This window comes from Vidua chalybeata, chromosome 3 (assembly GCF_026979565.1).
Source record: "Vidua chalybeata isolate OUT-0048 chromosome 3, bVidCha1 merged haplotype, whole genome shotgun sequence".
Classification (NCBI taxonomy): domain Eukaryota; kingdom Metazoa; phylum Chordata; class Aves; order Passeriformes; family Viduidae; genus Vidua; species Vidua chalybeata.
In genome coordinates this window covers 16,160,593-16,187,299 of record NC_071532.1, presented here as the reverse complement: position 1 = coordinate 16,187,299, position 26,707 = coordinate 16,160,593, and the positions used below count along the sequence as shown (strand labels likewise).

The window sequence follows — 26,707 nt, the reverse complement described above, 5'->3', positions numbered from 1 at the left end:
GCAGGGCAAGCTAACAAGGACATGCAGGGACAGAACTGGGAAAATCTAAGCTTGGTTGGAATTGAAACTAGCAAGGAACATGAAGGGTAACAAAGATGGGTTTGTAGGTCCATCAATAGCATAAGGAAGAAAATGGAAAAGGTGAACCCACTGCTAGGTCAGGCTGGAGATCTACTAACAAAGGATAAATAGAAGACTGAAGTATTTAGTGCATTCTTCCTTCCCTCAGTCTTCATTGATAAATTCTGTTTTCAGTTTTTCCAGGCCTCCATTAACATTAAATTTTGTGGAGTTACTATTTACAGTATCAATGGATCCAAACAGGGACTCCTTAGACAAGCTGGACATGCACAATTCACAGGATGAGACAGGATATCTTTGTGACTGCTGAGAGACCTGGCAGATGCCACTGCAAGGCCATTCTTTGTTGTCTTTGAACAGCTGTGATGATCAAGGGGGAAAAGGTAATCAATAACAGATGATTTTAAATGCTCATGTATTCTTTGTGCCAGATTTCTACATTTTCTATAATCTTTTAAGAAAATTTCCAGAAACTGCACCTCTCTGTGAATCTAAGGTACCTTGGGCTTCTCTAACTTCTCATTTATGGCTGAAAATTGGCGCTCCTCTAATCTTGACTATTTCTACACCTTTGAAAATGAAACAGATAATAGCATTTGCCACAAAGACAAAGAAACCAGACTGCTGTTTGAGTAGATTGTTCCAATACAAGAATAGAAACATGTCACTTCATAAAGTAAATGTAGCAAAGATTGGTAAACGATGACTTTGGTTTGTGTTTTTCTGAGATTTTCTGTGTTCCCATTTCTGTGTTCCCATCAGTTTTACAGTGCAGACATCCCTGGGTTCATACATTGTGCTTCTATTGTGGTGACAGTGCCCACAACTGATGTCTGCCCCTCGACCAAACAGCCAAACTGATCTCTGTGAGCATCTTGGAGTGTCCCCATACCATACTTCCTCACTCTCCCAATTACTCACATAAATGCAGACTGCTGTAACACACACCATACATGGCATAGCTTTCTGCAGTGTTCACTCACTCTTAACATTGCTTCTCACACCTACCTAATCAGTCTTTTGGCTCAAAAGAAGGATTTTCTTGTCTTTTGCAGATAACTGCAGGAAAAGATAAGCTGCATCACTGAGGAAATCAGAGCTGTAATATTGTGTTATTCCTCTATCTAAAAGTCTAGTATTTAAATGGCAAAATTCAATTTTTAAGTCAAATAAATGACACTTGGGATTTATTCTTCACAGAACATGAAATTTCTCCTGTCACTACAGGCTACAAGTTGTATTTTCCTCTCCTGCTTTACAATGCATCTTATAAACTGAAAACAAACAAGAGACAATGAAGACTAAGTAATTTGTAACAAGTCATTCCAACACTGTATCTTCCAGTAAATGCATACTGTTAGTTGGAAATGGAGCCCTTGCCTTTTCAGGTAAGGGTTTTGACCCCTGCAGATTTAAGAAATTATAATATTTTCCTCAGTATTCCTCAACATGGAAGCAACTTTTTCCCCCAAAAGGTTTCGGTTTAATAACCACGAGTTTCCTAGCTTTTAACCAAAGGAGCAAAGAACATTACCCAATGGACATATGGGCCTGTCCACATATTTTACTGGCAAAGTAAGGCATTACAGCCAACCTCAGGTTCACACACAGGTCCCTGAAGTGCCTAAATTACGTATTCTGACAATCAGGAGCCAGATGTGTTTTAAGTTTTTGCGACAGTACTCATTTCCTTTAACCAAAGATCACTCCCCAAAGCAGGAATTGCTTTTTTAACTGCCTGCATCAGCTATGCTGTAGTACTCGAGGGACAAAGCTGTTCTGCACACAAAATGGAGCTCAGCAGCCAACTGTAATTTTATCTAAGAAAGAGGGGCTAAACATCTAAATGTCTGCAGCCAGAAATGATAGTGGAAGCCAGGATACCCCTGGGGTGGGAACATCCTCCCTCCTGCAGCACCTTTGTCCCAAGGGCACATCCACAGCCTGCTGTGAGCAGCATCTTTTTTGAACGGGCACTGCTTGTCTTTATAAAATTGAGTATGCTGGAAGAGCGAATGCATTTTCTTCTCCTGTTTCTCTCCAGCTTTTAACAAATGGCTTTTTGTTTTGCTGTCGCTTGAGAAGGTTATAGATGAAGCTTACATAGCAAAGCTACTCCCGGAAGGCGCCCGCCACCTTAGAAGCGGCCATGCCTTCACCAGCACCCACACGCGAGTTATCCCCAGGTCCGCACGGCTCAGACGTTCTTTCTCCCGAGACACTTAAAATTTCCGTTCTTCACTGAACGCAAACGTGAAATGGCGGTGCCGCGGGATGCTGTGAACGCGGCCACACAGGGACCGGGATCTAACTCTCCTCTGGGAACCAACAAACCTAGGCGCACGAGTGGCGGGCACGGCCAGGCAGCCGTGCTGGGTCGGGTCCCTGGAGGGCCGAGGGAGCCACAGCAGCGCTCTCCAGCCGCCCGGGACACCTCCCCAGGAGGCAGCTGGGACGAGGCAGGGCGAACGGCCACGGCACGGGCGGGGCCGCCGCGCCCCCAGCCAGGCCGCGGGGCGGGCCGGGCACGCCGGGAGCCACATTCCCACCCGCGTCCCCGCGCGGCGCGCCGGGAGCTGTAGTCGCGGCCGTGCCGCTCGGCTCGGGCGCTGGGGGCGGGCTGGAGCGGCTCCATTTTGCGCCCGTCGGCGGGGCTGCCCGGCCGTCCCGCGGCCCGGCCTGGCGCCAGGCAGGGCACGGCCCGCCCCGGCGCTCCTCCCTTCCCTCTTCCTCCCTTCACTCCTCCCCGCCCGCCACCGGCACCGCCGCCGCCGCCGCCGGGGTGGGGCCCGCGCCCGCTGCCCCCCGCGCCGCCCGGCCCCCGCTGCCGGCCGCGGGCTGAGCGCGTCTCCCGGGGGCGCGGCCCCGTCCCTCCGCGGCGGCGGCTCCATGGTGCCCGCCGCCCCCCGCCGCCCCGCAGCAACAGGCAGGACGAGGAGGAAGCGGCCCCCGGGGGTCCGCACCGCCCCGCCGCCGGCCTGAGCGGCGCCGCCGCCGCAGCGGGAGCGACCGAGCGGGCGGGGGGCGCCCGCGGGCCGCCGGCGATGGCGAACCAGCTGGTGATCCTGAACGTCTACGACATGGTGAGCCACCGGCACGGCGCGGCTCAGGGCGGGGGTCTCGGCCCCCTCCCGGCAGGGCGGCGGCGGGGAGTGGCCTGCCCTGCGGGGGCCAAAGCGGCTGGGAAACTTTGCCTGCCCTTCCCGTGCCCGTCCCCGCGGGACCTGGATCCGTGGGCGGCAGAGCAGGAGAAATAACGAACCCGGGGAGGGAAGGGAAGGAGAGGGGGAGGGCAAGGGCGGTGATTTGGGAGGTCTGACGATTTCTATAGCCCCTCTGTGACCTGCGACAAAAGTTTGCCGGGCCAGGTCTTCCAGTGACAGGTGGATCAGATTTCCTCCCAGTCGCGGGGGAAACTTTCCCTGCCGTGAGCGTCCCTGTGCTGTGCTGCTCGCTCTGCTACTGCCCCAAAGCTCAGCAGCCAGGAAGCCCTGCCTTTCCGCTCACGACAACCAGAAAAGGGTCCAGTTTTCCAGGAGAATGGTAGGTCAGGATAACCTCTGTCTCTGCAAGGATAAGAGCTTTCTAGCACAGTGTCAGTAAGGTGATTTTTTGCTAGACCATAATTTTTAATAGTTTTCTTGTGGCTGCGACTTGGTAGAAATAAAGGAATGGCTCCCGCTTGATTTGCAGCTGTATGAGCTCACCTTCCCTCCCTCCTGGATAATCTTTATGTGGCACCTACAGCAACTGTGGTATTGTCTTATGTTCAGCTGGAAGCTGCTCAAATGCCATGGTAACAAATGAGGTGTAAGTACCTGCATGGAACAGTAGGTTTAGATAAGTAATAAGAAAATATTATCCATTAATGTGTTTCAATCACTGGAAATTAGAACAAGTAGCAGTATTTCTCTGACCAAGTTTTAAGTCTACTGATAGAGGGACAGTAAGATGGAGAACTAGCTTCAGGTGACAGTGGTTGTGTTACTTAGCTTATTTTGAATAGGCTTTCCTACCACCACCATTTTGAAGTGAACCTTTGCTGTTTTGAAGGGGTGAAGGTATATAGTGTAGTGTCAGTGTCTGCTGGAAGTGAGAAATACAGCTTGTTTTGCTTGGGAACAGACACATTCAAATGCTAAAATGTTTAATAGCAATCAATAGGGATCTATCTGGCTTGAAATAAAATATATTTACAATATCATAGCAACTAGCCTGATTTTTGTCATTATTTTCTTCCACTTTAATACTTACCTTAGAAATCAATGTCCCTTTTCGGGGGGATTTTTTTGCCCACTCCTGTGTTTGAGCTCTCTCCACTAAATATAGCCTATTACCTTGACTTTGGTTTCCTTCATTATAGACAGGGAGGGGAGACTGGAGACAGGAACAGTCTGATCACTGTGATTTTTTGAGAGATGGGAGGAAAAAAGAAGGGGTCTGTGCTCACCTGGTTGAGTTCATATGTGATGCTAATATGAGAAAAAGTCACAGTGTGCCTTATTTAGAACTAGACTTGAGGAGGGAAGGCTGCCCTGTCACATGCATATATTTGACTTCTCTGGACTATAGTGCGAATATATATATTGGGGAATCTCTTTTAGCATTAAAAAAGATGGTTTTACATATATTGACTATAAATATTTGTACAGAGAAAGAAGTAGGACTTCAGTTTCATGACTCTTACATAAGAATATCTTTGAAGTCAAGGCTTGACACACTTCTGACTCACCAAAATGGAAGACCCACTGTTCTCATAAAGACTTGCTTAATTGTGCGAAGTGAGCCCAGTTGACAGGCAGGCTGTGAAACCTTATCAGAGTGGACTGACTCCTGTGTAAATGCCTGCCATGGCCTCTAAGAAACTCCATTCTCGCTATGATGGTAGCACTGGTGGGGTGTGACTTCAGCATGCTGTTTCTTTTTCTCTTGTGATAGTCCACTCTTTCATTCACATCATCCTTTCGTTTTCCTCCAGAGCTGAATTGATGTGATCAGTTTTACTCCAGCCATCCTAGGAAGGCTGGCAGTTGACATGAGGGAAGTGAGGAAAAAAAGTAACAAGAAGGGTGTGCTCCTAAAAGCTAGTGTCATATTTTTCCTAAGGACACGTTAGGGACTGTTGGTTATCCTGTTGTTATTAGTGGGGTTTTGCCTCCATCGAGAATTCACATAGTCTCTGAAGCCACCATCTGTGGAAGGAACTTGCTCTCCAAAAGAAGCAGCCAAGCACATTTATTTGTAGATGTTGATTACATGTAAGGGTGACTTTAATGGTTGAAGCTGCACATCACCGCAGATTATACATAGTATAAGATGAAATCACTAAGGAGAATATTTCTATTTCCTGCTTCGGTCCTGTTCGTTGTTTTGTAGCAATGTCTACTTTATTTGACCATTAGAGAAGCAGTTTTCCTTCAAACTGGTGAGAAAAACACGGCTTTGTGTGATGTCTGGAAGATAACACCAGTGTACATCCTTCATCAAACTCCTCTGCTAAACTCCTCCACATCTCAGTCCATTTGAAACTTGTTTGAGGCCAAAGCCTCACTTTGATGTTGCGTAGCAGTTTTTACTGCTTGTACAACAGCCTGCTGAAATCAATGGTACTACTTTATTTGGGGACACAAGGAGTGGGTGGAAGAAGGGAGGAGTCTTCTGTAATAGCAGTTTTGAAGTTCTGTTTATTCACCAAACCATGCCAGCTGTGTATTTGAGACATTGGCAGGTCTCCTCTTTGCTTCTGACATTCCATGTCACTTGGAAATGGGTTTGGGACTTCTTTGTAGTTTAGGTTTGAGATGGGGTTTTTTGTTTCTCTTTTGGAACTACAGACCATTGTTATTCACATGGTTGACAGAACCAACATTACTGTAATAACGAACAGCTTTACTTTATTTTAACCTGAACACAAATTATGGCTTAATTTCCCAAGCGGCTGCTTAGGTATGCAGGGGAATACTAAGTGACCTTGCTGCTGTTGGAACTCCTTACAGGAGTGAGTTGGTTGCTTTTGGAGGGTGTACCCTTCCAATGTCCTTAGTGCTTGAAAAAGTGAAAATCTTCCATACAACCAAAGTGTGAGGGGGATGTGTGTGTTGTAGAAGAAAGTCGACTTTCAAGTACTGGTAACTTTATGGAAGGAGAGAAGCTTAAGGGCATATTTACGTGGTGCAGTTCATGCCTTTGAACATCTTTTATGATCATTAAAAGGGTAGGGTGAAGGCTTTGATATATTGTATTTTGAGAACTGGAGTACTTCATAGCTTCATTTTAACGAACTACTATTTTTAGGAGTCTAGTTTTTTGTGCCCAAGTAGTATCCTATTTTTTCCCTTGTCAAATAAGGCAATAACAAGCTAAAGTATTAATGTAAATGAAAGCTCTGAAGATATTTTTGAAACACTGGGATTAGTGTTTTTCTTTCATTGTAGTGACATGACTTTATTGTGCACATAGAAATATTCTTCTCTAATATTTTCCTTCTGATAGATTAAACCTGAAATCCTGTTTTTCAAGACTGACATATTGCAAAATATTGAGGATATGGGATTGCACCATACTACTATGGCAAAATCCATATCAAGACTAAAGGGAATCCAGTTGGTGTAATGGAAACAAGGATGTAGCATTTGGGATCAGTTTGGGCATGTTACTCAACCAGTAATGTAATATAATTTACAGTCTTTATTTTGTAAGTTGTATATAATCTTTTCAGCTGCAGCCAAATTCAGCACTCTTTGTTGCACTTGTCCTGGATTTCTTCCTTCAGTGAGATAAGGCATTTTGTTCAATGAGTAAATGGGACCAACCTTCCAATAGCTCATCCAGATTAAGTAATAATTAGATATAATTACTGTTCCTAGGAGGAAAGTAATTCTGCCTCATTGAAATTCTTTTATCTTCAATTAACCTGTTCTGTTCTTACTGGAAATATGAAGCAACGTGCCAGCTTGCTTCAGGTACTTCTTCCAAAGCTGTTACCTTTGATTTTATTTGCCACCAGTGCTCCCTTTGTGCAGTGTAGCGAGCCCCGAGTGTTCAGGTGGCACCAGTATGGAGGAGCCCGTGCTTGGATAGGGGCAGGCTGTGCTGAGTACCTTGGATCAGCTTTCCATCCCGTTCATCTGCTTCTGTGTGGATCAATGAGAAGGCTTGGTGACTCACTTTTCTCTCTCTTCCCTGTGCTTTGCATTTGGTTTCATGGGCTTGTGAGTGAGAGTACCGTGAATACTTTTTTCCCTCATTTGTTTCTGTCTAATAACTAGGTAGGCTTTATTCTGTCCCGCTGCATGTGGGGTATCTTGTGTAAGCTTAGTTCTATTTTCAGAGAGCAGCCATAACCTTGCTTGGCATTAACAGATCCAATGGGTCCATGATATATAGGTTGTTTGGAATTCAGCAGCCAGGTTCCAAGTTTTCTGGCCACAAGTGCCCAGGAGAGGGATAGACTAGAGCACCAGAGACCCTGTCTAGCTCAGTTCTAGATTAGGTTCATTTGGATACACCTTCCCATTAGGCAAACGTACTTTATTCCTGTGATGACAAACTGTACATTGACTGTGCCTACAGTTTTGACTATAAATATAAACCTGAAACTATTTTGAAATGGTGAGCTGGTAAACCGTGGGATAGGAAGGGCTTCAGAATCGGAACACATTTATGTTGCAGTAGCTCTTCTGTTTTACTGGGGACTTTAATTTCACCTCGTGAGCAGAATCAATTTTTTTATGCTCACAGACCCACTAAGATGAGTAGTCTTCACATCCTTCTCCTTTCTTGCCCTCTTTGTATTTTCCCTGATGTATGTCTTTCAGTACAGAGTAAATTAATGCAGTGTATTTCTGGGTGTAGCTTGTTCATACGGACTTGCTCTCTGCTCTTTTCTGGGGGGTGGAAGGAAAGAACTGCTAAGCCCTTTAAATAGACTAAGGTGATGATTTAGTGTAGTCATCCATACCCCACTAGCTACCATGGCACTACACTGACAAAGCCAGAAATTAAAGCAAATGGTAAAATTTAGTCTTAAGCAAAATTTATCCATTTATCACAATTGAGCTTTAAATAAATATAAGGCGGAAAATTTGCCTTTTCTTAATTCGTATTGACAAAATTTCCCACAGCTGGCTTGTCTATTTGTAACTATTGGCATAGTGTGCTCTTTTTGCCATTTAACTTGTTTTTGTTTTTATTAATAGCCTGTCAACCTGAGGTTTAGTGTATCATTTTTATTGGGAGACAAAAAGCCTACACGCTGTAATGTTTGCGGTGCCACTGTAAATCACACTGACTCCAGCCAGCACATCTTCAAGTGTGACACCTGCAACCTTTTACGTTTTTATCATTGGTTGTGCTGCTTAGTGGCTTTGTATCAGAAAACACTGATAATGTCAACAGGCTGTGTGAAGAAGATAGCTTATTTTATTCTGCCTGCTTTCTAAACCAGTATTAATTTACTGGGGGTACTACCTTAGCCTGTATCCTGCCTGCCAGTTGACTTTTTGAAGTCTGCTTTGTAAAAGCTCACAGAGAAGCTCTGGGAAGGAAAAATCCTGTTACTGGAGTAATTGACAAAATAATGTTTTCCTTGTATTTTCCTGAGGTTTTTCTTGCTAGCCGATTTCAGTTTCAAGGGCAACTGAGGCTTTTTTGGTTTAAGGCTTTGTTTCAGGTTCTTTCTCAAATTGTGTGTCACTTGAAATCTTTTAATGCTTGGAGATTTATACTTTGAGAGTGGTGATGCAGACGAGGAAACAATACTTTGAGGTTTTTCTTTATCAGAGTTCTGCATCTTTGAGATCTTGAGGGTAACAGCTTCTGATAGACACTTGCTGCTGCTGCACTTTCATAAAAGAGGAAGCACTAAGAGAAGTTTCCTTTCTTTACTATTTTTTCCATTTTCTAAAATTTCACTTCTTATTCCTCTTGAAATGCATCTGTTTTCTGTTGGGTACAATACAAGTGATATATTGGAAACAAGTGTCAGACCTATGCAAAGGACTTAAACCTCATATTTGGAGCCTCATGCATCAGCAGACTGGAGAGAGCTTTGTCTCTTGCACGGTGACCTCTAATTGAGTATTCAAAGACAAAATATAATAAGGTAATTTCAGTCCATCTCTGAGTATGTCTTGTGCTCATCTGTTCATAAGCAGGTATGGTCATTACTATTAATGACAAGTCAGTGTGTGTATCTCACAGTCCTACATTCCGATTGAAGAAAAATGTGCTCCTTAAAATTACAACAATTGATTCTAGAATGTGTTCCACCTAATGGCAAACTTAATAGCCTACAGCTTGTTGACAAATAGAAGGTTGATCTGTATTTCTCCCAGGTGCAGACTCCTTGGCTGACAAACTTTGACAGCACTAAAACACTGGAATATGAACCTAATGGAATTAATCCACTGCGTATAGTTGGGGAGTTTTAGTGATGTTCTGTTCCCATAAAATGGATTGTGCAGTTTACACTTTGTGATAAGGCTTAATATTTGTTATAGGGTTTAATGCTTTTGATGTGGGGGGACAGTCTGCTCTGAGAAGATAAATCTGTACTGCAAATGAACTAAAGGTTGGTTTTTTTTCCCCTTCTTTCCTTTTAGTATTGGATGAATGAATATACTTCTTCCCTTGGAATTGGAGTGTTTCATTCAGGTATAGAGGTGTATGGCCGAGGTATGTACAAGAAAAGCATAACTTACTTTTTGTTGCAGTAATACTGTTATTTAAAAAGCATTTTTCAGGTAGTAAGGGGAGCCTATATCCTGGAACGTGTTCATTTCTTTTCTCATCTATTCTGCCTCTGGAAAAAAAACCTTGGACATGAATAATCTGGTAACTGTTGTGCATTCTTTTGTATAAAGCTATGCAACTATAAAAAAGTGTGGAACTTACTCAGCCAGGCATAGAAATCTTTATTTTAGGTTTGGAAATACTTTAAAAAACCTACATAAAACAAATGTGTGCTTTGTGTAAAACATTTCTTTTTGTGTAAAGAATCCGTTCCTCAGTTTTCTGTCAGCACTTAGTGCAAGGAGTTAATTTTTAACTACAGGAACAATAATCTCTTGCAGAGAGGCACCTGAAACTGTATGATGCTCAGGAAAAAGTCTATTCCATTTTGGTAGGTTGGTTTGTTTTAGAGACAGTTTCTTTCAAAGGCATCCCATTCATGCTGTTTATAAAAGATGCCCTTGTGATAAATAACAGTAATGCTTTTCAATTTTGCTAAATAGGTTGTGCTTGGGTGCTACAGCCTCCTGGTCTGCTCAGGCCACTTTGAACCTGCATAGCAGCCAGAAGGTGTTTCTGTGCATGCCATAGCATGGGCTCAGGTCTGAGGTGTTTGTGCCCAAGGTATAATGACACTCCAAGGTGATGGTGTTGCTGAAAGTAGTCCAGTTAAAGAAGGAAAATCTGCTGCAGAGGTTGTGGTTTGGTTTTTTTTTGGAATGTGTTGAGAGTTTAGGGGAAGGAGTATAAGGCAGGGCATGCGCTCCAAAGAGCACGCTGCCCAAAGTTATTTTAAACTATGTTTCAACTACTGTAATTGTCACATTGTATCTGATTTTCCAAGTGTTACCAGAACAACAAATTGACAAAATACAATGCTTGTTGTTAAAACTTTTTTTTTTAATCTGACACAGAAAGACCTGACTCTTAATAGTGCTGTGCCTGAAACCCAGTTTTTGATCTGTGCCAAATACATGTGCCTCCCTTCCTGTTGGGATTACAGCGGCTTTCTCATATAGCAGGTTGTGCCCGTTAAAACAATGAATTGCATTTTTCCAGGCACATCAAACCTTTCATTTATTAAGCTGTTGTAAAAAAGATTATCCACAAAACTGAGTGCTAGACTTGCTGATGTGTTAGGAGTTTTGAGGAAAGGAAGTGTGAAGCCACGCTTAAAGCTTTTTATTACACTCTGGGTGCGGCATGCTCTGTTATCTTACAGACACAGACGGAAGCTGCAGCACACCATGATACTTTCATGTAGTGTCAGTGCTTAAGCCAGCAGATGCTATGTGCAGACCTGAGATGCATGCACTGGTTTACTTTCTTGTTATATTAAAGAACTTGTGAAACTTGTGAACTTGTAAAGATTTGATCTCTCGCAAATCAAGAAATTTAAAGAACCTATTAGGCCACTACGCACTGCCACACTGAGGACTGTAGTGTGCACTCAACAGAAGTGCCATCAGACCTCTGAGGACGCAGTAATTTGAATCCCCAGTTTAGATGTATGTAAGTGGAATTCTAAAGACAAGTATGCATAAAGATGTACAATTTAACTTGTAAATGCTCACTTATATAATGAAAACAATATGTGCTTTCTGCAAAATTATTCAAGTTAAACCTGTACACTGATGTAGGAAATTTCCTGTTAGTTTTTACTTAGGCTGAGTAGTAACTGACAAAGCTATTAATTTCCAGCTCATTTCATGTGCTGCCCATGTAAATAACATGTCTGGTTGCTAGCTTTAGACTTGAGAAGTCACCTTCCAGTCAGTGAGCTCTGCTGTTTTTTACTGTCATCAGATGCTGGTTTTGTTAAATCTGAGCTTTCTCTTTCAGAATTTGCCTATGGTGGTCATCCATACCCTTTTTCTGGAATATTTGAGATTTCACCAGGAAATGCTTCTGAGCTAGGAGAAACATTTAAATTTAAGTAAGAAAGATTACCTATTTTCTTGCTCTTTGAGAAAGCATATGAAAAAGACAATTTGTTGCATTTATTTTTGAGGATAGATATATTGAATTGTACGGGATTTCTGACTTTCTGAGAAATTAATGTGTTTGCATAGAAATGAAAAATGGACAGAGGTGATGAGACAATAAACTGTCTACAGCAAATAACTACTTTTTTAGCATACCATTAAATTCCTAAAATGCATACAAATTTTGTGGACTTGTAGCTAACTTTTATTACTTATACAGTGTAAGCAATGCAGTAACTTTTTCAAGGTGTGTAATTGGGAAGAAAACATCATCTCTCATGACAAAGATGAAAGTGGTGCCATAAAATGGAATAGAAAGAACCTGTATTATTCTTGGAGAACAGAAAGATCTAGCTACCCACAGTAGAGTGACTTTTGAGCAGTGTATGAATAGTAGTTCACCTATATCTTGGGAGCCTGATCACCTTCTACTCTATTTCTCTTCTAGAGAGGCTGTGGTTCTAGGCAGTACTGACTTTATGGAAGATGATATAGAAAAAATAGTAGAAGAGCTTGGAAAGGAATTCAAAGGAAATGCTTATCATCTAATGCACAAAAACTGCAATCACTTTTCTTCAGCTTTATCTGAGGTAAACAAATCTAAAGGTCTCTAGAAAGGTGCTTCACAGGTGGTTACAGAGCATCATATCCTTTTAGTAATTTGTAATGTTTGGTTTAATTTTCCACTTCCTGTCTCTGTTGCCTTGGGCAAATACCATTTTTCTGGTTGTATTTGTGCGTATGTCCAAAGTGCCAGATTTTGCTGCTAAATATTGTTGTCATACATAGCTTTTGTTAGAGCAAAGGTGCATTCCTAAAGAGATACCTCGTAAATAAAGTATTAACAAGATTTCAAAATAATTTTAGTTGTTTTATGGATTGCTACTGAAGATAGAACTACTTGTTATTTTTATCAGATTATTTGTATTTCCCCACAGAGCCATCAAGCTGTAAATAATTTTCAAAGTTATGACCTAGTTTTAAAGAATAGCAAAGGCATTAAAGTTACCCAGATAATGTTAATCTTCTGCTTGAGAGGATTTTGTCAGGTTATTGCTCTATCAGCACCTGTGTCCTGGTCATCTAGATACTTGAGTGGTCATGCAAAGTATCTGACCGAGGAGTCGAAGGGGCTTTGCTTTTTTCCCCTTGGCTTTGTTGTAACATGATCAGTTTGCCAATATGATTGAATGCCTGATCATTCCCATGTGTATCCACACAAGTGAAAGGGTCAGGACCAAGTAACCCAGGTCAAAGAGGGGAATGGAAACTTTGATTTTCATTGATAGTTGACAATCTCTGCTTGTCAGAATTTAATCTGATGTTTCATTGAAACACTCCAAAACAAGGATGGCTGTTTTTCCCATGTGAAGCTTCACAGATTTTAATTGGGTTTTTTCCCAAAATAGTTAATGCATACTTATTGTATAGCCTGTGTTTTATGTAGACTGATCTTCCAGTGGTAGTGGAAAATTTTATTGAGCTGATGATTCATGTGCAATGTTGGTACAAGTAAGTAGGGTGAGACACTGACAAAGCTGCAGTTGGTGTGAAATCTGGCCTATATGGCCAGGGTTTTGCCATACTCTTCAGCTGCATGGTCATATTGTTTCTGTTTTAGGTCTTGTCCTGTTTAGTGTTCAAATTGATTATAAAAGTGGGTTTAATTGCAAGTTAAATGCTCTCAGATACAGCAGAGTAGTGCTCATATCTCCAGATTTGCACTGTAATACCAGAAGTGAATATGGAGGTAGTTAAGTAAAGTAGCTCACTCCTTGAATAGTGACAATGTTGTAGATGCTGGCGAACCCAATGGGAAGAATGATGATGTCTAACTCCAGTTCAGAAGGCTGAATGATTTCTTTATTATAATTATGCTATAATACATTAATATACTACATAAAAGAGGATACTAAAAACTACATGCTACTTTCTCTATCATATCTAATCACCACACAACTTGTGACCTTGTCTCGAGAGTCCAGCCACAGGTGGATCTGATTGGCCATCAGGCCCAAACAATCCACCATGATCCAACCAAGCATTCGCTCTAGGTAAACAATTTTCCAAACACATTCCACAAGAGAAAAACAAGGAGCAGAAATAGAAATTGTTTTCTCTTTCATTTCTCTCTGTGCACCTCAATAAAAAATCCTGAGAGAGAGAGAAATGTGCTTGCCACATGACAACAAAATTATTTAATGACTGATGTGCAGTAAAAATAAGTACTTAATGCAACTTTATAAATTTTTGGGGAGTTGAACCCAGCTGTGCATTGTATAGCTTCTCTTGTTCCAGTGAAGCGAAGTGTGTGCTTGGCCTGTGTTTTAGGATAGTGATGTCTTGTGGAAGTCATCAGAGACCACCACAGTAAAGAGCCTCAGCTGTGTGTGTAACTCCATACAATAGGAGTACTGACACTGTCTTTCTGGCCACTTGATTTCAGGGTGCTTTTTTGTAATAGTGGGGTTTCTCCTGCAATTTCTGTTTCTGAGGAATTAGCACTGAATAGAAACCATAACTTTCCATAGTTTAACTAATTTCTGTGCCTTTTATAGAAGTTATTCAAAAAGAGTGAAGTGGTTAGGCTTTTCAGGACTTCAGAGAAAATCATAGAACCAACCATGAGTCCAACTTTCACAATGGAATATAGGTGTCTTTGTGGGACTTGGAATGCTGCCTTTACTGATGGAGAAAGTCAGTGCAGCTAACTTGGGTGCTTCCCGGCTGGCATTTGTGATACGTAAACTGTAAGGCTGCTGCAGCTTTTGCTTCTTATTTACAGTACTGCAGTTTTGTTACTGCTGAATCCAGAAAACAAATTAACCCTTTCTTTTCCCTTCCCCCATAGATTCTCTGTGGAAAAGAGATTCCACGATGGGTGAATCGCCTTGCCTACTTCAGCTCTTGTATACCCTTCCTCCAGAGCTGCCTGCCAAAGGAGTGGCTAACTCCTGCAGCCCTCCAGTCTAGTGTTAGCCAGGAGCTACACGATGAGCTGGAGGAAGCTGAGGATGCAGCAGCATCAGCTTCCTTGGCAAGCTCGGCATCTGGGTCTAGAACTGGACGCCACACCAAATTATAAGTCCTCCTCCAAAGTAGCAAATACTTCAGAAATACTTTTGAAAAGCTTCAGTTTGATCTCTTCAGCAATTGACTTCCTGACAGAACATGAGAGCCAACGCTAGAACATTGTTTTTATATGCAAAAAAAAAAAAAAAAAGCTCTCATCAGCCCCTGTTTCAGCTCAGGATTATTTACGTAGTGAAAGGAATTGCTGAGAGAAAAGGGAAGGATTTTGTGTGAAGCCACCCTTTTCATTTTCACCTGTTTGGTAGACCTGAGTTAACTTAACATCTTGCATAAAGCAGAACTTAAACTATTTGTTTACAGTATTGTGTACTGCTGTTTACAAGTCCTATAAGGACTCCTGCTACCATGGAAGAAGAAAGAACTTGAGTTTGATTTAACTGTTGATATAAATCAAAAGCAGTGGTATGATGCCCTGGATGAACTTTCCCCTTTGTTTTCAAGATTTAAGGCAGGAGAACACTAAATTGAGGAATGCCAGAAACTGCTGAATACTATATATGTGAACAGGGTACTGTGCGCTTAAAGTGGCTGATGTAAACAGGTAGATTCCAGGATGTAGGGAGACTGGTTTGGTCGAAAATCTGTTCCTAGAAGTATGACCTCTACATTAATGAAACTGTGGATTTTTGCACATATGAAGGGAAATTTCTATCTCATTGCAATGCACATGAATCCATTTCTTTTTTTTTTTTCAGCCATTTAGTTTTCATCCTGTCTTGTGTCTTTACTTGCAGTTTACTTCAGGATTTAAACATGTCAATATCATCTGCTAGAAGCATCAACAAATTTTTCACTTCTTTGCTTTACTTGATTTCAAACTTGTATATATAAATTAGTACTTGTATTCCTTTTTTATTTGTTTGTTTCATATAGTTTGGAATGGTGTAAAAAAAGCAATTTATTGTTGGGGAATGGCCTTTGCTTCCTGCTGCTGATATTGCTTCATTTGAGTTTGTAAACATTCATGTCCTTCTTTTTTTGAGCTATAAATTACTGCCCAGTTGTGCATATCTGCATAAATGATAGAGAAATCCTAATTTATTTTCCCACAGTCTCTATCTGTGGCATTAACTTTCTTATCAGATGTAATGAAGAAAAACCTGAAAATTGCTTATGCACCTGCGTGTTTACACAGCAGAACCCACTAATCTGCACACATAATTATATCTGAAGGTAAGAGATTATTTTCTAAACCACAGAAGTATGTTTGCTGGTAGATTATAATTAGAGCTAAATTATAATTAGTGATCAGAATATATAATGGAATGCCTTATTCTTGTTCACTTACCAAGAGAATTAATTGTTCTTCCAATCATTAGTGTAAATTAGTGAGGTTCTATTGTGCACATAAGGCTACAGTAGCACAAACATGAGGGAGGTGAGCTTGAGTATTTTGTAAGACTTGCTGCCTTAAACTAACAAAAAACATACCATCCCTAAACTAATCAGCTCACAAAGAAGTGTGCATTACTAGAAATACAGATGATTCTTATGAGCTTTATTTACAGTCTTTTGCTGGGTTTAGTTTTTTCTCTTGAATGAAATACTGACTCTGCAGTTTCTGTTGTTTAAAAGCAAAAAAAAAAAAAAAAAGTCCTCTTGGAAGGCAAAATGCTTCATGTTATGAATGCTTCTGGCCATGGGTAGTGGTGCCATTGAATCCTACGGGAAGGTGCAGTAGCTGTATCATAGTAAGAATTCTTATGGTTGCCAGCTCCAGCTTGTGTTAGAAACAAGTGGAAGTTTTTCTGCTGCCACCTGGGTTGAATCCTTCATCAGACAGACTTTAGGTTTTCACTTATCTTCTGTGATGCAATGTAGTACAGAGAGAGATATGCTCAGTTCTGGGGGGAAAATCAAGTGAGACTTTCTGGAAAGAGTGAGATAATAGTAAACATCTCCATAACTGTAATTTGGTACGTATTTTAATAATCTCTTCTATCAAGTGGGAAGTGCTTAAGACTGGTGAGTCTGCCACTAATTTCATTCTGTTTGGTCTCCAGAAGCCGGATATACTGACACTCTCTGTTGAGTGCTTTCCACTCTGAATTTGAGTTCTCCTTTCCTTCCTTTCCCTGTAGTGAAAATGAATATGGTGGTCTCCAGTCAACTCTCAAGCATTACAGAACTGAATCTCGCACTACTCACAGCTCAGACAATAGGCTGCAGACAGGTTATTTTGTCTCTGCTGTGCAGCTGTGGTGGTAATGTGACTAAGTCTCTTGGCCAGGGCAGGTCCTTTATTTCAGCTCAGGGTTGAGGCCACTGATCTAGCAACGTACTGTAGCTTTTCCTAGGCTTTAGGAAAAATAAATAGAATGAATTTTCATTGCTACCTTTTATGTACCAAAATCAGCTTTTTAGGCTTCTGATACATCCAGAGCGCTAAGTCACAAATCTCTACACCTTCATTAACACACACAGTTACAGCATGTACAATGCAAGAACGTGACAGATCACAGCACAGTTTTTATTTAGAAGTAAAACTAAGACTATTTTTTATAAAGCAGACTGAAAAGTTTGTAACAAAAACATTCATTTTATTGTTAGCTGTACAGGTGAAAAATACTTTCTTATGCTCCATAACGATTTTTTTCTGTTTGTTTTGAAACCATCCATTTGTAAATCCTGTGAGGAAACTGACACCTGAACCCTGAAGGTTGTTGGGTATTGAATCAAAGCGAGCAGTACTGTAACTTCAATCATGTGCTGTCATCTCAGCCTCTGCTGGATGCCTGCAAGTCACCCTGCCAGTGGTTACTCCGATTTGTTAGCAATAGAGCAAGTTACCTTTCACCAGCATTACTGCCAAGCAGGGATTACTTTAGTCTACTAATGACCACACTGTGCTAGGACTAGAACACTTCAGAATGCTGTGAGAAAGCTGGACACCTGTGGAATCTTTTCCATCAAAACGGGTAGAAAAATATCACCACTTCAGGGTTCTGCTCTGTTTACTTTCTCATTCTTGTTTAATTTTCTGTGAGATAGTACTTTTGATATGTATTACATTGTTTAACTCAGTCATTTTATTTAAATGCCATTTTCTGTTCAGCAAGCCAAAAAAATCCAATGTACTGTCAGTGTGCACCAGTAACTTCGGAGTGGCTTGGTAAAGAAAAACATAGTTGCATTACTTCTAAAATTTGCAATGCAATTCTGATCACTATTGATAGATGATAATTTTCACTGTTGGAAGTTGGTTATAAGCTGAATATTCACTGATGCATTTTTTGTAAACTTGTATTCAAGTTTACTACATAGTATTTGTATAAAATTCAAAGAATTTTGACTTTTGTTACCTGTACATGGCAACAAGTTGTCTAGCATCTTAAACTTAAATCCATCAGTTTATTAAAAATACTTTTATAAAAAAAAAGTTGGCTCTGTGTGTTACTCCCCTTGTACCTACAGCTTGTTTTGGCAGTCCCACCCAAGCTGATGTTTGGTTTTGAGTGATGGTTTTGAAGGACAGTAAGACTATCCAAGGGTTTCCTGTAGTTAAGCTTTAGGCTGACATGGGCATCAGGCGCTTTGGTTTGGTTTGTGTGAGGCATCTTCCCCAAACATCCCAAGCTCTGGCACAGAGTTGGCAGCAGCCCTTGAGGACATGCTTTGCCAGCACTGAAAGGTGGTGGCACCGGAATTTGCAAAGGGCAGATGAGTGTGTGTGTTTTAACAGCAGAGGGACTTCTCTGCAAGTTGAGGGCACTGATAAATGAGAGTGCTGTCCTGTGGCTGTCCGAGCTGGTGTTGTCCCTACCCATCTCTCCCCACAGCTGGGAAGGGGATGTGTTTTGCTGTGTTGTGCATGCTGAGCAGGACGTGTGCACTGCTAATGAACATTGGCTAGGGCATGACCTGTTGAAGAAGCTGTCCAGGCACAGCTTCCCTTTTCTGTGTTTCCCTAATCACCAGCAAACCTGCAAGAGAGTTTGAGCAACTTGCAAGCTATTGAAAGGAAACCTGACAATAGTTCATCATTTAAAACTAATGTGAGTTCCAGATTAACTCACTTGTGGCATCCAATGGCCAGGAGTGCACATCAGCTTCTAGGAAGGTGATCAAAACACAGAAGTACCTACTGCATTGTTTGCTAGTGGGTGGGTGGCTGCATTCAATGGAGCTGCTCTTGAAGAAAAGATAAATGTTCCAAATGAAATTTTATTTTCTAAAAGTTTCTTCAGCCATGCAGGAGTATATGACAGATGTGTCACGGGAACAGCTTTGCAACTGGCAGAGGTTTTTTATGGCTATAGCACCTTAGTCCTGTCAGCCCCCCAGAATAAATACATTCTTTCTCAGTGCTTCATACAGTGCAATGGAAGTGGCTATTGCACAGGTCCTGACTTTCTCTGAAATCCTGTGGTTTGATCTAAATCAGATCATAAAAAAACTTCAAACTTACCAATGTAGCAAATTATCAGGGAAGCCATGGCAGTTCTTTGGAAAAGCAGCTGTGCTCCACTGGCAGCTCTCATTCCTGCTGGGCTAGAGTAGGGATCCTGTATTTTTCACATGACCTGGTCCATTAAATAGTTCACTAGCATATAGTGAACTAAACCAGGATCTAGCCATAAAGAAATGCAAGATCCTTCACTGGCATAGTTTTACCTTGCTTTGGGCATGATGGGGCTACATCTGTGTCTGGGTCTCCATAGAGGGGGACATTGCTCATACCAGAGTGGCTCTCCACCCCATCCATCTCTGAGCAGCAGCCTGGGACACATAGAACTAAGGGAACACCGTTCCTTCTGCAGGTTTTAGATGGGTGGTCAGCAGTTCTCCTGGTCTTTTGAGAGTTGTTGATCCTGGAATCCTCAAAGCAGCAAGCCTGCTGCTTCCAGACCATATGTTTGTGTGAAAGGAGAGAAATCACTCTTAGTGTCTCCTGAACGAAGTAAAGGTGAAGGAGGGGCTTCATGTGTGCCCTGCAGGAGCTGTTGTTCATGGGCTTTAACTCATGATTTCTTTTTAGGGAGCTGTTTTTACCTCTCTGTCCCATTTCACTTTTACACGGCCTGAAACAAGGCACCCAGATACAGAACTTCAGGAAGCCAGGGCTGTGTTGCTGAACTGTTCCTGCTGGGGCTCACGACAGCTTGGGAGGAGAGTTAGGAAGGGGTACAAGCCATTGTGGATGAGAGAAGCCTTTCCCACATCCATGATGCCCTGTCTGCTGCCCCAGGCAGCTGTGGGATGGAAGTGTGGGGGTTTTCAAATGCACCCCTTGTGGGGTTCTGCTCTGGTCCCAGTGTGACTGATGGTCAGTATGGGTCCTCCTTTACAGGGAGACAAGTGATGTGAATCAGACACTCCCTGGCCAAACAGGGCACAAACAGGTTTTTATCAGGTTCCAGAGAAACGTGTCCAAACTCCCTCACCAGGAAGGGATGGGGGCAGAGGAGACCCTCTGTTCCCAGTGAGTGCCTGAGTGACATGGCAAATGCTCCCTCATGTTTCCCAAGTCGGAATGGTCATTTACTGTTAGCTCAGGCAGAGCCAGGGCTTTCCTCCCAGAATAAGTACAAAGCCCTATTAAACCCACCTAATGACAAGCACAAATCATGTTGAACAGAAAATGTCTTGTGTTCCCTATTCAGGCTGCAGAGGCTTGCAGGTTTTGTCCTGGTTTTCCCATTCCTAATTTGCCTGTGGGAAACGCTGCCTTCCCCCAGCCCTCCCAGTGCCAGCACACAATAGCTGCTTGTTTTTTGCCTGGAAGGAATTGCTGAGCCTTTAAATAGCTGGAATTGGGTTTATTTTTCTTCTGTACTTCAGCTCATTCATTACTCAGTCATAGCATCCTAAAAGTGAAGATTTCCAAAAGCATTGGCATTTACCTCCTTTGTTTTGTTGGGTTTTTTTTTCACAAAAAGATACTCTGCATCCTGAATTTCATGCACCAGCCCAGTGATTGTGTCTCTAACTAATCCTGCAGCGAAGTGTCAGCTTCCAACAAATTAATTCACATGCCATTAAGCAAACATGAACTGAGTAGTGAGGACTAGCAAGAGCTGATGGCAGTGTAGCTGGCTCAAATGCAACTGTAAAGGTCAATTATTTTTTATGTCAGAGAGACTTGGAAAGTGTAGTAGAAGCCCTGTGGAGGCTGTCCAGGCTTGCTCTTCCCTCCAGCACTCTGGAGTCCAGGGCAGACAAACACCTCAGGGAGTGCCCAGCTTTTGTGGATGCTCTCATCTCTGCAATTGCGTTCTTTAAGCTGCTTTGCCCTTCCAGGAGCCTCGTGGCTTCTGTGCATTTTAAGAGGTTTAAAGGAAGGACAGACTTCATGGCCTAGAGCGCTGTCTCTGCCCGTCGCTCCCTGCACAAACGCTCCCCCCAGTGAAATGCCACACCATGACATGCACCCAGGGATGCCATGCTCAGCCCATGCTTCTGGAGAGTAGGGATGAACACGGCATGGGAACCTGCAATGCATCCTTCAGACAGACAGACAGCCTCTAGCACCTCTCCAGTTGGCACTGAGCTTCAAAGGTGTACTGGTTGGTGCTAATACTGCTGTGATTATTGGTGCTAATATTGCTGTCTCCAAATGAGAAAGAAAAAAGGGCTTTTTTACTAAATAAACTGTCATGTCATTATTTATTAATAATAAACTAATACTGCAGAATTAAACTAAGTACAACGTGGAATCTGTTCAGAGCTGGACTGCGCATCTTCCTGGTCCTGGCCCGTGGCATGACGTATTTGTACAGCACTTCCAGAGCAGTCAGCTCCTGAGAATCAACTTTTTCTCCCTCAGTCTGTCCCCTGCAGATGTTCAACTTCTGAGGATCTGCTTTTTACCTGCAGACCAGGTAATCCTATTGGTCATGACACTCTTCCCTGTGTGTCATGAGCTGACCTATACTTCTTTCTTATCATCTGGGTAGGTTTACTGATAATGCAGTTCAAGAAATGCAACCAAAAGCTGCAGCTGACCCTGGGTCAGACAAATCCCCTCTCTCTGCCCAAAGACACAGACAAAACTTCTAGTTCTTGAAGACTGTGACATAGGTTTGTGGCTTCTTAAGGAGCACTACAGGGAACAGGACCTTCACCTGGAGAGCAAATATTACTGGTAGTAATTAGGAAGTAATTAGTGGTAGTAGTTAGGAAGAATTCCAAGAATATTTGTAAATTTAATGCAAGGCATATAGGGCTTTATTATAAATATGCATCTTCAACAAGTTGACCTGTAGGAGTATTCTAGCAGCAGTGGAATAAGTGAACAAAGTATGTGAAATAAGTGGGTTGGGGGGGTCAAAAAGAAAGGGACACATGCACATTCAAAGCTAACCACAAGTCCTTCTATCACTGCTGAGGCCTGGGAATGATACAGGGGTGGGAGGGGGGGTGAAAACCTCTACAGACCCTTCCTCCTTCTGCCCTTCTTCCCTGGGTGCAGGACAAGCTGCCCTGAGAGGCAGGATGGCGTGGGATGAGGAGGATGTGCAGCAGCCAGGAGAGACACTGCACTCAGGCTGCTGCCAGTGGAATGAGCGGAAGCCTTTGAGGCTGGGCTTGTCCATCTCACAGCAATGAGCAAAGGATGTGCATGTGCAGGCTGAGGGAAGCCCATCCACAGGGGCCAGGGAAGGACAATCAGGTCAGCTGTCTTCTTTCCTATGCATGCTGCCAGTAGTTTCTTGGTTTCCATGGAAACTGGCTGCTGCAGAAATGATGTTATGAAAATTACTTCCGAAATTTAAACCTAACAGATTTGCTTTGCTCTAACGGGAGCAGAGAGTCTCATCACTGTATTGCCCTGTGTGTGGTGTGAGAGCGGTTTCAGAGAAGTTGCAGGTACCCCAAGACAGCCTGCACCACCTGCCCTGTGTCACTGACAGCCTGTGCAGCCCCAAACCCCAGCCAGGGGAGAAGGGGAGGAGGTGGAGAAGGAAGGAGCAGAGACTTCAGATCCCATTAGCTCCTTACTGGTGGGTACAGCTCATACCAGCACAAGAGGCAGCACTGTTACCATCTCTGGGGGCAGAAATTTATTGTTTGCCCAGTAAAGTCCAGGCCAGCATCAAGCCAGCAGGTGCACCAGCAATGTGTTGAGCATGTGGTGAGATATCCAAGAGGCTGCAAGGAGACTGTGCTGCAGCACAGTGGAAATACTAAAGGCAGCAATGGTGGCTTAGAGACAAGTGCAGCCACTGTGAGGCTGCCTGTCCCTCTTACCCAGGTACTGAGCAAGGCACTCTTTATTCAGTGTTTGCTTTCATAAACCGAGTGGTCAAACATCAGACTTGTTGGATAGGCCTACTCTTACATAAGTTGCTCTCAGAAATACATGTATTATTTAATAAACCAAGGTCATGGCTCGCTGAGAAGCTCTGTAGCAACAAAGCAAGCCAGTCTTTGATGGAATAATTGGCACAAAAGCATGCAGAACTTAAAAAGCTTAACTCTCCCTCCATATTATTAATTACTCAATTGAGTTGCATTTGGAAGGAGTCCATGAAAGTATAAAGAGGTATTTAACCTAATAAGAGAAACTCCACAGCCCAGGTTAGGCAGTGTGGTGGAGGCCTGCAGTGTGAAGGCCAGCTATGCCCACCACAGCAGTGACTCACATCTCCCAAGGAAGGAGGCAGGACAGATGTGTGGAGCCCTGTACCTGTTCAGTTTAATGCAGTGCTTGCACCTGCAGGTAATACCTTCAGCAGAAAACAGCCTTGGATAATAATCAGGCAATCACAAAGGATATCTGGGAACAGATACTAGTAGGGTGGAATTAATTTCTAACATGAATTTTGATGTTTATAGAAGCTGATGCAACATTTTACAAAAATGTTGTCAATAACACAGAAATGCTGAAGGCAGCCAAATCAGACATCAAACTTTTTTTTTTAAGTCCTACAAATGACAGTTGATCATAGCACTAACAAACAAGTGTTTGTAGTTGAAAAGTTCATTGGTGCAGTGAGAGCTGCATGAGCCCAGTATCTTCCTGTGAATATTTTTCCGCATCTCTGCTGCAAAATCCACTCAAAATGACTACACCCATGACCCAATTTATGGGGAGGTTCCCTCAGCAAGTCTCTACAAAACTTGTGGATGTAAAACTAGAAATCCTGGGAGAAATGCATACTCTGTTGTGGAGTGTTTCATCTCCTTACGCAATGTTAAAATGTGTCTATGCAGTCCTGGGGAGTATAAACACTAATTACTGAAGTCATAAAGAACTTTACAGTACAACTAATAAGCAATCAGATACGTCTTAATTTAGAAGCAGAACTTGATGGTCTCTAGTCCATCAAAGGAGGAACAAAGCCCCACAGAAGATAGATCTGGTATTTTATGGAAGAAGTGTGTAGCTCACAAAGGCCTGTAACTGCAGTGTTGAAGATACACAGCATGAACAGACACATGATTTGCCAAAGACCTGCTTTTACATGTAAGTTTAGCTGATCAATAAAGTGTTTAAAAAAACATAATGGTCACTCCATAGAAGAATAATGCATTATGTGTGATAGATAAAGCAGTGACCAAATGTACAGAGAGGGGAGCTCTGCTTGGGTTCTTTGGACTCAAGCTGCTGGACAGGCAGGGCATGATTCAGGTACCTACACACTGGCATTGGGTGCCTCTTGATTCAGTACATAAGGTGCTTTCCATCTGATTTAAATCTGTCATGGGAGTAACAAAACACTCATACCTGAAAGGAACTTGTTTGGCATGGACGGAGTTTTCAGGATTGAGTAAGCTCACTGTCATGTAGCCTTTCCCAGGTTTGCTTCAGAACCTTCCTCCCAGCTCATGTCAGAAAAGGCTCAGATGTTCCTTGGAGCCTTGCCAGAGAGGGTAGAGGCTGATGTGAGGGAATCAGCTTTCCAGCCTACTGCCTTTCTTCCTGGATGAGCAATTTATCTCAAAGTAACTCCACCTCCTCTGAACACCTCTCACCCACTTGGGCAACATTCCCTGACAGAGCAGCTCAGTAGTTTTCCTGATGAGTTTGCAAAGTGCTTGGCTTTGTGCTCCAGCTGGTCCATCAGGAGCTCCTAGGAAAAGCACAGAGCCATGGTGCTGCCTAAGTGGTTGGGGCCAGAAGAGTCAGGAAATGGGTCCCATAGGTCCCACAAAACAACCAGAGGAGCCAGGTTCTGTATCCGACTCAGGCTAAGGAGGAAGCTTGGTCAGAGGATAACGAGATGTTCAGAAGACAAGGCAAGAGCCTGGACAGAAGAGAGGGATTCAAGGAAACCATAGAGGAAAGACTGCCTTGTAAAAACCCAGTGAGTAAAGGATAGATTTGTTTTCAAAATCTTTATTCTGTCTTACAATGTAACTTAGAGAGTTGTGTTGTCAGTTTTAACTCCTTTTCTGTTTTAACAAAACAGCCTTGGACAGCAGTGTGATAAAAGGTGGAGAACAGCAGCACACAGTCAGTTCAGCTCAGTACCCTGGGTGACTCATCCCAGCAGAGTCACCAACTCTGCCAGCTCAGGGATGCCAGTCCATCCCTCCCTCTGTTCTCAAAGCCTCAGGCTGCCCCTAAGACAGCCAAACTCTCAGATCAGGGAATGAGTGCTCACATCTGACTCACAGATTGTTCAACTGGCCCCTCATTATTCAGCCAAACGCATCAACTTTCAAACCAGTCTAAATTTGCTTGACCCACAGTTGTGACAGGAGTGGAGACTGTAAGTTTCAAAGTTGGTTCCCAGTGTCCCTTTCCCATAGCAGCACACAGAGTAGGGGAAAATCACCCAACAGCCCTGTGCAAATTGTTACCTGAGAATCTGACAAATGCAATTTGATCACACAGTGATAACTGAACTCTATCTCAGATCACAACAGAGGGGCCTTCTGATAGTGTCACTGAACATTTCCTCTGTAGCTTTGTCTTGCAAAACAAGGTGTTCCTCCAGCTCCCAGGTGCTGCCCTGCCGCTGCTGTGCCCCAGCACTGAGACTTGAGCATCCTCAGCTCTGGGAGAAGAAACCAGGGCTGGAAGATACACACCCAGAACTGCAGCAGGTGAGTCCAGCAAATGACATATACAAAATCTGTGTCTATCCTTATGAGCGTTAAAGCAGCACAGGTTTTTGTTTGTTTGTTTGTTTTTTAACTGACTCGGGCATTTGGTTTCTCTGTCTGAGGGCAATATGTATGTGAGAACTTCACTTCCAGGAATTAGCAGAATTTTTCCCCAGATGGAAGTCCCTTGGTCAGTAACTGGGGCAGAGACAGAAAGGTATTAACCATGCAGGAGCAGGAAGAAGTTTCCTTGCTGAGAAGGTTCCTTCAAACCCTTCAGCACAGAAGCCACAAACTTCACCTCTGACCTCTCTAACCTTTATCAAATTTTCCATCTGTGGCTGCTGCCTACAGAGCCATTTTCAAGTTTCTCTACAACTTGTTTTTTCCCCAAAAATTATACTAACAAACTTAATACATTTGAAATTATCAGTAAGCTTCAAGACTTTGGGAGGTTAGTGTTCTGCAAAAATATCAGTGAATGTGTGTTAAAAGGGATTCTGGAAACTTTTCAGAAACTTTGCTGGTTTAATTATGAAAAAATTACATTTAACCAACACTTATATAAATCTGCAGACTCTGGACTACCTATATCTGACAGAGCTTTACAAATAAGCTACAATGAGTTCACATGCCATTCTTTGTAACTACAGATTGAAATTGTCTAAGACTAGGAAATTAACTGAAAAAGCAGCCTTTTGTGGATAATATTTAAAAAAAAAATTAGCACTTTGCTCAGCTGTACGATTTTGTCAGTTATCTGTCTTAGCTCTGGATGTGAAATCAGACGCTTAAAAGCCCAGTGACAGGTGACAGATTGT

The 26,707-nt window shown here is 42.6% G+C and overlaps 1 protein-coding gene across 1 annotated transcript; it reads left to right on the top strand.

Moving 5' to 3' along the window:
- Nucleotides 1-2,795: 2,795 nt before the first annotated feature.
- DESI2 (desumoylating isopeptidase 2) lies at nt 2,796-18,260 on the top strand. The gene is made up of 5 exons (XM_053938951.1): nt 2,796-3,164; nt 9,684-9,756; nt 11,656-11,749; nt 12,247-12,388; nt 14,650-18,260. The coding sequence occupies exons 1-5, from the start codon at nt 3,126-3,128 to the stop codon at nt 14,881-14,883; spliced, it is 582 nt and encodes a 193-aa protein (XP_053794926.1). The 5' UTR covers nt 2,796-3,125; the 3' UTR covers nt 14,884-18,260.
- The last annotated feature ends 8,447 nt before the right edge of the window (nt 18,261-26,707 follow it).

Excerpts from the sequence above, each read along its gene's own strand:
- DESI2 (XM_053938951.1), top strand. The coding sequence starts at position 3,126 with ATGGCGAACCAGCTGGTGATCCTGAACGTCTACGACATG. Across the intron at positions 11,750-12,246 it reads GGAGAAACATTTAAATTTAA|AGAGGCTGTGGTTCTAGGCA; the intron begins GTAAGAAAGATT and ends TTTCTCTTCTAG. Across the intron at positions 12,389-14,649 it reads TTTCTTCAGCTTTATCTGAG|ATTCTCTGTGGAAAAGAGAT; the intron begins GTAAACAAATCT and ends CTTCCCCCATAG.